Source organism: Pollachius pollachius, assembly GCF_949987615.1.
Source record: "Pollachius pollachius genome assembly, chromosome: 15".
NCBI classification, from domain to species: domain Eukaryota; kingdom Metazoa; phylum Chordata; class Actinopteri; order Gadiformes; family Gadidae; genus Pollachius; species Pollachius pollachius.
Genome location: NC_136948.1, coordinates 19,659,897 through 19,674,097, shown reverse-complemented (window position 1 = coordinate 19,674,097; position 14,201 = coordinate 19,659,897). Strand labels below are relative to the sequence as shown.

The window sequence follows — 14,201 nt, the reverse complement described above, 5'->3', positions numbered from 1 at the left end:
TGTTTGGGCTACTACCAACATATTTTATCTGTATAAAGTTGAAGACGACAAGATGTTTTGTGATGAGGAACTGGGGGGGTCAATTACTGAAGAATGAACAACAAAAAGAAAGAAACCCTAAAAAAGAAAGATTTAAATAACACCATTTCACAAGGCATTTTGAATGTTATACAATTCAGCCGCAGAGGAACCAAGACAATACCGAGAAAAGAGAAGATAGGATAGGACCCATGGGGGTCTGCTATATGTACCTTAATGGAAGGGCAGAAATGAAGAATAAGGAACGGAAGAAAGAGGTGTTTGCATGACCGTGATCTTGTCTCATCTGGTCCACTTTTAGACTCAAACATAATGCTTTTGAGCCTGGTGAGTTGGAAAAGTGCATCTCCCATGGACAGGTGAGGTTATGGAAACAAAACCAGGACCACAAGGAGAGCGATCTGCAGGCATGTATTTGGTCCTGACTTCCTGCCATTGACCAGGTAATAAGGGCAGAAAAACAGAACACTGAAGGGCATCGCTAAGTCGGAATTAACACCAGAAGAAAAGAAAGTATCAACAAACTAACAGGGAGATTCCCCTGGAGTTTGGTGAAGCAGAAGGTCATCTACGAGTCCACTCAATCCACTACTCAGGTGGTCCAACCAAGAGGAGACCCATGGACATTTGGCACACACAACAGCCAATCATAGATGAGTTTGCTGCCTCTTGACCAAAGCTGTTGACTTGATATCCTGTGGTGTGAATTCTTTTGGCTTCGCAACAAGGTTTAACTGTTCGCTAACCCATTTTCTGTGATTAAATAACATTTTGTCAGCATTTGGAAAAATAATGAATGTTACGACTTGGCATCTGTTGGAACAAACCGAAGGAAAAAATAGATAATTTACAGGGACAGAAAACAAATGGCACAAAGTTATGGAGAGGAAAAAACAACAACACGACAGACATTGAAATGTTCAGTGGTAGACAACAGAGGTGTGCTCTTTGTAACGGTGTTGATATCTTGTTTGTCCCCCAGCCGGCCAGACATCGCTCTCCTCTGGTTCCTCACCCCCTTCAAAGCCATTAAAAACCTGCTGTGCAACCAGTACAGGTGGCTGACCATCAAGATCGTCACAGCGCTGCTCCTGTTGGCCCTATTTGCCGTCTTCCTCTACAACATGCCCGGCTACATGGTTAAGAAGATGCTAGGGGCGTAGCCACATCAAGCTGATATATAGCCTCTATCGCATATCCGGGGAAAAGCTAGAGGTTTAGAGTTTCTTACTCTTCAAGGGAATGTATTTTACGTGTCTTATGTATTTATCGGGGTGCATCATATTGTAGCAGGCCGAGTCAGACGAGAGGTACTGGGTCGAACTCCAATGTCCACAGGGACGGTCTGACCTGTAGGCATTGTTTAAAAGATGTCTAATTCCTACTTGCTTCCTAATGACACGCGTCTCAATTCACTGTAAATTGCTTTTGTTTAAAGCAACTGAATAAATAAGTAAGTAGTATAGGACTGGGAAAGAATCCTCTGTGGGAGTTATATTGCATTGGCCTTGTTGTGAAAACCAAACAATTGTGTTGCTGTTCAAAAGAGGATCCCTTATGGAGGGTATTGAGAACAATGTTTTCTATATTGGCATTACGGTGGGGTTTCGGGTGCATAGTTATGGCTTTGTCTGGAATTGCTTACTTTTCTATACACATTTTAGGATCGTCAATCGATTCCACGTTGCAAGTCGGTAGCGGGTTTACCTTAAAGCTCTCAATGAAATGCAGACTGGTCAGTAAAGTTATTTTGTGTTTGCCCTCTTTTCTCGTTTTAAGTGTTGCGTTATTTAGACAAACACAGAATGTTTGCCTTGGTCTAGCTGGTTCGAGTTGGACGTATGATGATTTGGAATTATTGGAGTGCGGTTTTCATATATACATACACAACACCTGGAATTTGTGAATAAAGCTCTCTTGAGTTCCTTCAGTGTCCAATTATTGCGTCCTTCCCATGTCCATGTGTCCTGAGTCTTTCCTGTACACTCTCAAACACACCGCTTCACCAACCCCAACCGTTCTTCTTACACCCTCCATGATGACTTCAACATGTCTTGCATACAAACCAATCATGGTGCAAAGCCTATTGGGTAGTCTCCCTGATATAACAGTTACACACATGAACTGTGCGGTACGCCTAGACTACGCACCTCCCTCGTATAACCAGTATACGGTGGAGGAGCTGTTTCGGGTTCAAATTTATATTTCAATTTAAATTATTTTTCTGTGCGCCCACCCATCTACCAACCGGGTAGTCTAGTGGTAAGGGTGCTTGAATCCCAACCGCAAGTTGTGGGGAACAACTTGCGACCTTAATTTACATGTATACCTGGAATTCCCTGAAATTGAACTATTCACTGCTACAAAGTAATGAATAGTGCAGCCAAAAGGCCCTTCCTTTTGTCATGGTCTATCATGGATAGTCTGTGTCTTGCTGGAGCTAATTTCTCTCAGTAAATTCTTTAATGCGTGCTCCATTCCCTCCTTCCTCCAGCCGCCCTGATATTGCGCTGCTGTGGTTCCTGATCCCTTTCAAAGCGATGAAGAACTTGGTGTGTAACCAATACCGCTGGCTGGTCATCAAGCTGGTGTTTCTCCTGCTGCTGGTGGCTATTTTGGGCCTGTTTATCTACAATATGCCGGGTTACATGGTCAAGAAGATGCTGGGGGCTTGAGCTGTCCACTGGGAGACGATGCCCATATGCTAATGGTGTCCATGGGCTTTTATGCACCTAGCTAGTGGCTATCTTGGTTCTAAATGCTAGCTAGGTTGGGGAAACTGCATGCAGAATTCCACATTCAGTTCGCCCACCCAGAAAGCCTTTAGAAACAAAATTGCCGCTTTGTGAATTAGGCCTATTACGCTCTTCTGTTACATGCTGTATTGTCAATTTTCAGGTTTTCCGTCATGAAAATGTACTAATACTAATTAGGTCTTTGAGAGTCATAACTGAAATGTCTAGGTGGAAATAAGTCCATATTAATAACCATAATACCGGCACTTCAAATTAATTCAATATTCAGTATACCTGTTCTATACCTGATCATCTAATAGATACATAGGCGAAGTTCTAAAGTAGACTACATAGTTGCAATGTTGTGTGTTGTATATCTGATATTTAACACGTTTTTTCATCGTCAGTTTCTCCATACTTTTGTCTTGAATTGTTTTCAAAATAAATATTTATTTTGTTGGAAATACATATTGGAGATTTAAAAAGGTATGTTTTCCCCATATCAATGAGTGAATTGGATTTATGGCTTTGACTTGGATTTATGAATAAATAAATGAAAATGAAGTTCATTTATTTGTAATTTATTAATGTAAATTTTATTTACATCAAATATGAATTGTGGGCTATTGGATTCTTGCAATACTGCATGCTTGTACTATACACACTAGTATACATATAGATGTAAAACTGCCTAATAATCTTAGTTTATAACAAAAATTCCAATTAGTTTATGAATAACAGTACAATACAGCAAATACTAGCACAGTAGTGTACAGAAAAGTGAGTACCGTAGTCCTCTGTAGTGTTTTACATGTACTTCACACCCACATTGATTATGAAGTACGTGTGTGGGTTGAGGACTTATTTGGAGGAATTATTTAATTAAATATTATTGTGAGGACTGCAAAATTTGCCTAGAGATCTAATTTCACTTTTTGCAATCAATGTTTCATAATCGGAAATGTACATAAAGGAACTGGCCTTTGTTATGCTGCTAAAGAGTTCTAAATTACAGTGATCGGCAACAGCAAACAACCATTTTTCCACTTCCTAGCGACCAATCCGATATACTACATCCCCAACCTGTATTATTCCCGTCTTTTTGACGGTGAAAAACTGTCCAAACAACGGTGATTTTTTGTAGATTTCTGCCTCAGACGGTTGGCACTGTCGATATCTGATTAAAAAAAGATAATACATACTTTACAACCAGGAAGGTTTAGAAATGACACGTAATTTGTGTCATGGAGTACATACAACACATTGCACACTAGGCTATACATAATGGCCAAATTGACTAAGACCAACAAAAACTATTTTTGTTCCAAAAATTCTCTTTTGCTGAGAGAAGTTAGTAAAAACAAGCAAACACTGATGATACTCAATCTTTAAAAAAAGTAATAAATAACCAATAACAAAAACATAAACGTAGAGTTACTCTTCAACCTTACCCCTTTAGTGTGTCCAGGGGCTCTTTCCTGCTTATAATACCAGTTTCTGGGTCAACGGTGGTGAAAATGCACCTGCAGTACAATAACAGAACATTCCATTAATGTTTAGATTTGTTGCATAATGTGTGACCACCAGGCTGAAAATGTTAAGTGTGAAAAGGTTTTTCAGAAGCTAAGTCTGGGTTACCTTCCACATGACATTACACGATGGAGGCTGACATCGCCAATCAGCAGCTCCGTCCAAGAATCCTAGAAAAGTAGGATAGAAAAACAACAACTAATGATTAATTTATTTGTACTTTCTTTTATTAGTTTGAGTACAGCCAAGGAGAGAAAAAGTTAGAGAGAAAGATATAAAGTGAGGAAATTAAAGAGGAACAGTGCCTGTTGGGGGATAATCAACATTAGATCTAAGAAATATTTTACAATTCTTCATTTTTTGACATGTACATTAACCACTTATCCCAGTCTTTAGAAAATGAGTCTTCCTTAGTTTTCAATCTATATGCGAGTCTCTCCATCGTTTGAATATCACCGATAATGTTGAGCCGTTGTCTGTAGTCAGGTGCAACAGACTGGAGCCAGTTCTTAGTGATGGCTTTTTTTTGGCGGCATCAAGAAGAATCGTTATCAAATATTGGTCTTCTTTTTGCACAGATCCTTCCATATGTCCAAGGTATAGGACAAGACAAGACAAGATCGGGGGATTTTGTATCCTAGTCCCCCGCACAGCACAACATGGATATGATCCCAGAAAGGATATGTTTTGCTGCAGCTCCAAAACACGTGTGTGTGATTAGAATCCATACAGTTGCACAGTCTCCAGCAGGGTTGTTGAGTGTTCAATTGTTGACTAGTATTCTTGCTGACAAATAAAAATTGAATTCTCTCCATCCATGTGACTTGTATGATATGTGGAAAATACACCATACAACTACATATGTTGTTTGGGATGTTTTCACTCAGTTCTTTTTCCCATTTAGCTTCGACGTATAATGTTGAATCATATTTAGCTTCCATCAAAGCAGAATACAGAACTGACACAGCTCTGGGAATGACATCATTATAAGATTGTACAATCACTTTTACCATAGGATGTACCTCATCAGCCTTTTTCTTAATTCTTTCTATATAGTTATCCCTCAATAGTAGGAATCTGAATAAGTCCTGATTTTTTGCTAGAACCATCTGAGTCCACAGTTTGAATCTGCTATCAGATATTCCCGGTTTGAATTCTTTATCAAAAGCTTTCCATTTTAATAGACCAAGTTACCTTCCCCCTTCAGTTGTTTGATTACCATGTATTTAAGGTAAATGTTTCAGTTGTTTGAATACCATGTATTTAAGGTAGATGTTGTTATTGGGTTTAATTCTTCCTCTTCTTTAGTATGGGCAGGAATTTTCTCTGCCCAGTTATTGGTTGAATCAGGGGCCCAGATGTAGGTATTTCAATATCTTTCCAACAAGCTACATAATCAAAATTACACCAGTAAATAAGTGGACGCAGTTGTGCTATATTAAAGTCAAGAAGTGCCAGCCCCGCCTTGTCTTTAGGCAGCTGGATAGTAGTTTATTGAATTCTCGGGTTCTTTACCCCCATATAAAACTGGATGTTCGTCCATCACAACTGTGAACTGGATCTGTGGTATGGAAACAGGCAAAGATTAAAACAAAGATAATAAACGTGGAAAAATATTCTGTTTTAATGCATTTATCCTGTCAATGAAACTCATTGGCTATGTTGAACACATTCCAATATCTTTCCGTATGTTGCCATCAATCTGGTCATAGTTGTTTCAGTAAAGCTTTGACAAGTTTTTGGTTATTCCTAATGCCTAAATATTGAATTGATTTAGAGTTCCATTTAAATTGTAATTATTTAAAGTTCTTAATTTGGAGAGCAGTTAAACATGAGAATGAGTTTTAGATATGTTTAATTTGTAACATGAGTATACGCATACAATGTTCTAAAATGTGCCTCAGTTTCATAAAGGAGTTACTGGAACTTTTGAGTTAATCAAAACATTGTCCGCAAAAAGCCTTATAGTATGGTTTTGGTTGTCGATATATTTTCCTGTTTTCATATCATCTTGTCTAATCATTTGGACTAATGGTTCTATATCGAGAGCAAGCAAAGTAGGGCTGAGACGGCAGCCCTGTCTGGTTCCTCTTTCCAAAGTAAATCTGTCCGATAGTGAGCCGTGGTAATGGTCCAATTAAAAGCTCGGAGTAATAGTGGCGACAGTTATTTTTCAAGTTTTTTGTACCACTCAAATAAAAATCTGTCTCTACCGGGATCCTTGTTGGTTTTCAATTTTCCTATTGCTTTATGGATTTCATCTGTAGATATCTTTGCTGTTATGCATTCATTTTGCACTTTACCTATAGAAGACAGATCCAAGGAGCCTACAAATGTTTTAGTATCCTTATGATTTGTTGTTGATGTTTGTGTGTAAAGTTCTTTGTCATAATCCCTGAACATATTTTCAATTTCTTTTGGTTCATATTTAGTTTGGTTGGAATTAGGATCACATAGTTTATTGACTGTAATCCCTACCTGTGTTCTTCGTAATCTCCTCACCAGTAATTTGGCAGCTTTAGGGCGTAAATCATAAGCCTGATAATTAAGACCCACATCTAGAAAGCTGTAGGGTCTGGCAACGAGTCATGAAAATGGCCCAACTCGAGGGGCGGCACCAAGCATGCATTCGAAAATATCACTGCACGCAATTGGATAACACTACAACCAATCAGAAGAAAACAAGGGGTGACGTATCCAGACCAGCAAAGCTACCCAATAGATAAGACTATTGCATTTCTCATCGCTTCTTGACGCTTTCGGCCCGCCTATATCAGATACACCGATGTGATTGGTTAATGTTCTGGGCCCGGGGAATCGGGGAGTAAGTATACTGCTCGTTCCCAGAGTGACTCGCTGAGCTAATTCAAATTGTGCTCTCGGGAGAACTTTGGATTTCCAGGGTACTAATTCATAGTCATTTGGTAATAAATACCTAGCCTTTATCTCCATTTCCTGTTGTATTTTATTAATTTGGTTTCTCACTTCTATCATTTGTTGCTATTTTTTTGTCGGTTTTCTCTTTATGTTTTTGTTCCAGGTCAGCTAACAGAGACTTCTACAGATTTTCTTTTTAAGTTGACTTGTTATTGCAATAAATATTCCTTGTATAATAGTTTTTACGGCGTTCCATAGTATTGCAGTGTGTTTCTTGTCATTGTCATTTTCCTCTAAGATCTTCTGTATTTCAGCTTTGATTTGTTTGACCAGTTTGTTATTTAATATCCCCACGTTTATCTCCATATTGTGTCTTTTCGTCAGGACTTCACATATATCTTTAAAAAGATTGGACTATGGTCAGACAAATCGGCCAATCCAATTTGACATTCCTGTATTCTATACCGGTTTTCTTTCTGCATAAAAAAAAATCAATTATTGAGTATAAGGAGTGTGCTGCTGAATAATGAATGAAGTCTCTCTCTGTAGAGGGTGTAGTATGCATGTAGCTCCATGCATCAAAAAAGCTACTACCTTTGTGATAAGTTTTTTATTTCTCTTACAACTAGTTGTGTCCATGTCGTAGTTCATTATCACATTGAGATCTCCTCAACATATACCTTATATCTATTTAGCAATCAAATTAAATAGGGATTTAAAGAAATGTTTATCACTTTCAGGTGGGGCATATATGTTCACCAATGTTACCATTGCTTGGTCATTTGCTCCTTTTAAAGTAATATATCGTCCCTCTTTATCATTTATTTATTTTTGATATTCAAATTTGGTGGCATTAGGAATAAGAATTGCTACACCTCTTTTGCGGGCGTTAGAATAGGAGCTATAGTATATAAAAGCTATAATAGTGTTTTTTAAATCAAAATCTTTTAAACTTTTCATGTTGTTTGTGAAAGGTGAGTTTCTTGCAGGAAGTCAATCTGCGTCCTTCCCTTATTAATTTTAGCTATAATTGTAGCTCTTTTGACTGGGTTTCCTAAGCCATGAAAATGTAGGAACATAAGTTTAATACAATCTTGTTTGGTATTAACAGGCTGCTTTTGGTCTGTTCACATTGTATTGTCTCCCCCTCAGGCTAACAGTGCAATAACCATAGGAGCTTAACATAATATGAAACAAATAAAAAAAAAACATAACATACGTATAAACAGAAGAGGCGACCTCCAAAAAGAGATGTCAACAACCCTCATATGTTGACTCCCCTTTAGTTTTGAGGGGAGATGCCCTCCATAAGAGAAGGGCCCACAGCTAGTAGTTAGATGTAACCCATAAGGGGTAGATCTGCCCATACTAGACTATGTTGTAGGCAGCTGTGCTTCAGTCCCTTTTGAGCCAACAAGTCTGAAATCGATATCCCTTCAGATCACATCGAATTTAACACCAACTTATTTTCCTTTTTTTTGACCTGCATTACAATTTAAGGATATTTTATTCACATTTATACTTGGTGTCCGGTATTCATCTCGCGTTGTTTTCAGTGTGTTGGAAATCTTTCAGCTGTCCTCTCGCCCGTCTGCCTGCCTGCGAGGTTTGGCCTCGGTCTCTCCCGACGCGTGTCAAAGTAGGGCTGGGCGATATGGACCAAAACTCATATCACAATATTTTTCGTTTCGAATGGAGATATAAGATATTTTGAACAAAACGGGCAAAGTGTGTACTCAACGCCACAAGTAATCATCATCAACCATTTATTTAGGTTTAGTTTACTTTTTTTCTCAACAAAGCACAGCAGTGCATATAACAGATATAAACAAAAGTGTTGACAGGCTGACCCTGGAACAGGCCTACAGCTTCACAGTATAATAAAGAAATATATTAAAACAAAGGCCTACATAAGCCTATATTCTTATCTAATAGGCAGGCATACCTCTCAAAATAACAAAAATGTACACAGTAGTGCAGGCCTCACCTGTTTGAAAATATACAGCTGCATATTTAGTAAACTGAAAATAAAATGTATAAAAAATAAATAAGCCACAATAAATTATGGCTTGGTGTATTGCAAATAACAATGTGAAAATAAAATAAAAATATTCCTACTGAGGTAGACTGAGCAGACTTTGTCTTCCTATGTAAACTTGTATATTTCTTACAGGTTCTGTGATAGGAAAACAAGCCTGTCTCGACTTCATGTCTCTTTCAAAAATATTCAGATAAAACTCTTACTACTGGCGTCTATCTTATCCTTTTGCTCTTCTATGTCCGTGTTTATTCTGGTTCATGTCCTCCTTAAACTCTGCCAGTTCAATTTTCACTTGGGTGGTGATGTCGTCTTTGACAGTTTTCAGGTCAATTTTCAGCTTGTTTTGCATGGCTTGGATTTGCTTGCTAATGCTATCTAAGCTAGCTTTCGGTGTAGCCACAGCTGTAGCTTAAGGTGTTAGCTTGTCACCTTCCTCGTCAGAACGATTTATTTCTTTACCTTGTCCGTCCGGGACTTTTTTCTTCTTTCATTTCTTTGATCCTCTGCTCATTGTCAAAGTCCATGCATCTTTCTTTGTTATATTTTCATTTTTTTGCAGCGTTTATCATGTTGGCGATAGGGAGCACACTATTCAAGCGTCCATACTGCTCAACTGTCAGCCGGAAGTCACAACTATTGTTTTGTATTTACATTTCCCTCCCCAAAAATGAGTAAAGAAAGATTAATGCAAAATGTAATAGTTATAAACTGGGATAAGAATTCCCAGTTTAAGTAACATTTATGGATTTCAGAAGAAGCTGTGTTCAAATAATTTGCATTGAATTGTTTATTTCGCACTTGTAAAAATTGAAAGTAAATGAAAATATGCATCTCATGGTAAAAAAATCGAAGTGGAACCATACCTCCTCAAAGGCATTGCAGTCACTGACGACGATGTTAGGACGGAATCTCTCCACCGTAACATCCTTCTGCAGCTTGCCGTTGAGGTCTCCAACTGACGCCTCCGACAGCAGCATCACCGGCCCAACGTCAGAATATGCCACCTTCTGTAAAGTTGAAGAACAGCAACTATAAGTACCTCAGAAAGACATGACAGCTTTTATTAAACAGGGGTCTAATGAATTCAGTTTGATTTGTGAATTACAAAAATATGTACCAATACACGCAAGAAATGACTGCCGTTAACTTCGGCAGATCAAGCAAATATTAGTTAGTAATTCAGAGAAGAAAAAAAACCAAGCCCGGCCTGCGGCAGGCTGATGTTCACCTCGTCCTGGGAGAACAGCTTCTCCTGGTCGGCAGAGAGGCGGGCCTCCATGTGGGGCTCAAAGTGCACCAGACGGTAGCCTATCTCCCCCCCCAGAAAGCAGGTGATCCAGCGGGCTGCCTCGTCGCCACAGTCCCTCCCCTGGATGTCCGTACCGAACACCCTGGAGGAGGAGAATGAGAAGGTTAGTAAGTTATGTATTGTTTCGAAAAACACACAATCTCATTGTTCCATTCCACACTGTCACTTAATTTCCGTTAAAAAAAAACAATCGCTGGGAGTGTATGGGCATGTGAACGTGTGGATTTTGTGGAGGCATGTCCCGGTGGGATGGATAGTGGGAAAAGCTTTCTGTGAAGCTCTGGTTGTTATTACTAACATATCTTATGAATGAATATCTACTGTTTTTTACGGCCTGCAACCTTTTGTGTGAGATAAGAAGAACCAACATATTGGTACATTGTATTTATTTTTCCCTGCTACTTTTTATTGAGATCTTTTACAAAAATTACAACTGTACCCAAACCAGTCTCCTCATCGTCATCATCATCATCGTCACCATTTGAAATCCCGATGGGGGTTTTTAGAACAGAATGATGTTCCATCAAAGGAGAAGATGATAAATCGACACACAGCCTGTGGCAGTAGCGCTACTCAGACCAAGTGAAGGTCAACATTTCGCTGTACCAAAACAAATAATCCACCTGCAGTCCATGACGGGGTTGTGGGGCTGCTGAAGGGGCATCTGCAGCTCTTCCATGCCAGGACCGTTCAGACAAAGCCTCCCGCCGTCGCTGGTCAGGGCCACCAGCACCAGCCGCGGCTGCTGCCTCCCGGTCACCATGTGACCGTCCTCCTTGACCACCAGCCAGTGCCTGTAAATACACATCAGAGCCATACAGTCTATAGAACCACACAGTCAATAGTATAGCCATTAAGTCTATAGTACCACCATACAGCCTATAGAACCATACAGTACACGGTACCACAATACTGACTTTAAGGTGAAAGTATCACCTTAAAGTAAATAATAAAACCATACAGTATATAGTAAAACAATACTATATTTAGTATCACCATACATTATACAAGTGTGGTGTGTGTGTGTGTGTTTCTGTGTCAACTGTCTGGATAATAGATTAGTTATTGTGGACCCAGTTACGCAAGAGTGCCCCCTCCAGCTCTGTTCGTCAACACAGAATTGGCAACGTTTTGATTTTGCAGTAACACAACGGCCCACTACGAAATCAACAAAAGACTGTCACGTCCATATAGATATACGGATCTATATAACGTGTTTTGGATACTTTTTACTCCACATTTCCAGCCCACGATGTTCAACAGCACAACATGTGTTTGCAAAGTTCGGTCCATGCGTAACCTAACAAGAGAAAATGCAAATGATGAATCCTAATCCACTGTCACTCATTAGTCCCAAACCGCTGTCACTCATTAGTCCCAATCCGCTGTCACTCATTAGTCCCAAACCGCTGTCACTCATTTGTCCCCAATCACTGTTCCTTTAGTTTAGAACCAGTACATACCGATCCCGAAGTTCTCCATGTTTTAATCCGATGTGGTGGCATTCTGCCAAAGCCACTGAGATGCCTTTGCCGGACTTCAGAGGGTGAACTAAAAGTTGCGATACAACTCCAACTCGGACCTTTTCTCTACTCCTTAAACTTCTCCACGCCAGACCCAAGCAGACCACCGCAGCACCCGCTCCTCCGACCACAAGATACAGCTTTTTATTCTGCGCTATTGCGGCAATCGAAAGCTTTTCGAAGTCCATGTTTGAGTTGCGACGAGAGAGGAGGCAGGCTGTTGGACTTTGCAGCGCAATGCTTGTTTTGTAGTTCAAGGAGGACGGACTACCGTCTGTGACGCTATACGCAGTGGTTACGTCAACCGCAAATTTATGCTCCCTATCAAATCGTGCTACCCAGAGTGATAGATATAACAGAGTGGCGACACTTGTGGTCTTGAAAAAAGGAGACAAAAGAAAAATAACAAATTCCTTGATAATAAATGATATAGAAATCACAGAACCAAAATTAATCTCCTCAGAAATCCTCAAATTCTATAAACAGCTTTATAGCTCTAAATTTTCTGATGTAGACTGCCATACATTCTTAAAGGATATAGAAAAATATATTCCCAAAGTTGAAGATATCTTTAAACAAACATGTGATAGTCAAATAACAATTACTGAACTGGACAAGGTAATTAGCCGCCTGTCTCTTAACAAGGCACCGGGTTCGGACGGACTCACAGGAGACTTTTATAGACATTTCTGGGAAGATATTAAAAAACTACTGCATCAAGTATTCCTGGAAATATTTGAAACTTGTATACTTCCACCCACAATGAGACATGGGCTCATCATCTCAATTCCTAAACCTGGCAAGGACCCCAGACTCATAGAAAACAGAAGGCCTATTACTCTTAGAAATTCTGATTATAAATTACTCACATACATCTCCACCACTCGTCTTCAGACAGGTATTTCAGAGCTTATTGCAGAAACGCAGTCTGGTTTCTTAAAGGGAAGATCAATCCATAATAATATAAGGCTGGTAATGGACATTATTGAATATAGACATCAAATAGAACATGATGGTTTTCTTTTCTTTTTAGATTTCTATAAAGCGTTCGATTCCGTAGAGCACCCATTTATCTTCCAAGTTCTTGAACATTTAGGTTTCGGAGTCAAATTTAGGAATTTAATTAGTGGATTATATCAGAATATCAACAGCTGTGTCATGCTACCTTGTGGCGCCACCCCCAGTTTTAATGTTAATGTGGAAATTCCACAAGGTTGTCCCATTTCACCATATTTGTTTATATTAGTCACAGAAATGTTAGCAATTTACATTAAAAATTGTAATGAAATAAAAAATTTAAATGTCTTAGGTACCGATATTGTCATCAGCCAACTTGCGGATGACACAACAATATTTGTACAAGACAGACACCAAATTCCAATAACAATAGAAAAAATAAAAAAAATTCTCCAAAGCTTCAGGGTTAACTTTGAACTTAAATAAATGTGAACTATTTGCAATTCATGATACGACTCTAAAATACATCTGTAACATCCCTATCAAGTCAGAAATTAAATACCTTGGAGTACACCTTACAAAAGACCAAAAACAAAGTCAATACTTGAATGTAGGAAAAAAAATAAAAGAAAGTAAAGCCAAGTTAAATTTATGGCTCCAAAGAGACCTCAATACTTGGCCGAATTTACCTTACCAAGATGGAATGTCTATCAAGATGCATTTACCCAGCCTACTCTAATGCCATCTCAAATAAATTAATCAAATCTATTAACCAAATTAATCTGAATTTTATTTGGAGGAACAAGCCACACTATATGAAAAAAAGTAATATGGTTAAAGAAATTATAGATGGTGGTTTAAAAGTTATTGATTTTGATTGCCTCAATGGAACTTTAAAAATCAATTGGTTGAAATCTTGGATCAAACATAGCAACTCATTTTGGTACTGTGTTCCCAATTCCCTATTCCCTGGCTGCGCGCGCACCTAGTATTGTTTGTACACAAGAAACACGTCTATAAGATCGGAGGTTTAAAATGTCTTCTCATGGCAGACTTCAACATCGATAAATTGCCTATATCGTTGTCAGAGTTTCATAAACAAATTCTATTATATTGGAAAATGTTATATGTACATAACTTTTCACCACACACTACTATGCTTTGGAATAATAGATATGTTTCATACCGAA

General features: G+C 38.8%; 2 protein-coding genes across 2 annotated transcripts in view; one reads left to right on the top strand and one right to left on the bottom strand.

Annotated features, from left to right (window-relative positions):
- LOC307087263 (otoferlin-like) overlaps positions 1-1,202 on the top strand; it is a gene marked incomplete at its 3' end in the record, with an annotated part of 29,880 nt that extends 28,678 nt beyond the window's left edge. Inside the window, exon 42 of the mRNA XM_079752764.1 lies at positions 1,022-1,202. Within this exon, the coding sequence (XP_079608890.1) occupies positions 1,022-1,202 (181 nt within the window). The remainder of the gene's footprint in view (positions 1-1,021) is intronic.
- Positions 1,203-3,406: 2,204 nt separating this feature from the next.
- Positions 3,407-12,271, bottom strand: marc1 (mitochondrial amidoxime reducing component 1). The gene is made up of 7 exons (XM_079752042.1): positions 11,995-12,271; positions 11,155-11,325; positions 10,451-10,613; positions 10,086-10,229; positions 4,413-4,474; positions 4,226-4,297; positions 3,407-3,951 (listed from the first exon to the last, which is right to left on the bottom strand). Exons 1-7 carry the CDS (start codon positions 12,240-12,242, stop codon positions 3,825-3,827), a joined length of 987 nt encoding a protein of 328 aa, XP_079608168.1. The 5' UTR covers positions 12,243-12,271; the 3' UTR covers positions 3,407-3,824.
- Between the last annotated feature and the right edge of the window lie 1,930 nt (positions 12,272-14,201).

What these genes read in the sequence shown, in the direction of transcription:
- marc1 (XM_079752042.1), bottom strand. Translation starts at nt 12,242, where the DNA reads ATGGACTTCGAAAAGCTTTCGATTGCCGCAATAGCGCAGAATAAAAAG. An exon ending in AGCTGTTCTCCCAGGACGAG is followed by an intron (nt 10,230 to 10,450) that starts GTGAACATCAGC and finishes TCAACTTTACAG; the next exon opens with AAGGTGGCATATTCTGACGT. An exon ending in CCCCTGGACACACTAAAGGG is followed by an intron (nt 3,952 to 4,225) that starts GTAAGGTTGAAG and finishes TTTTTTAATCAG; the next exon opens with ATATCGACAGTGCCAACCGT.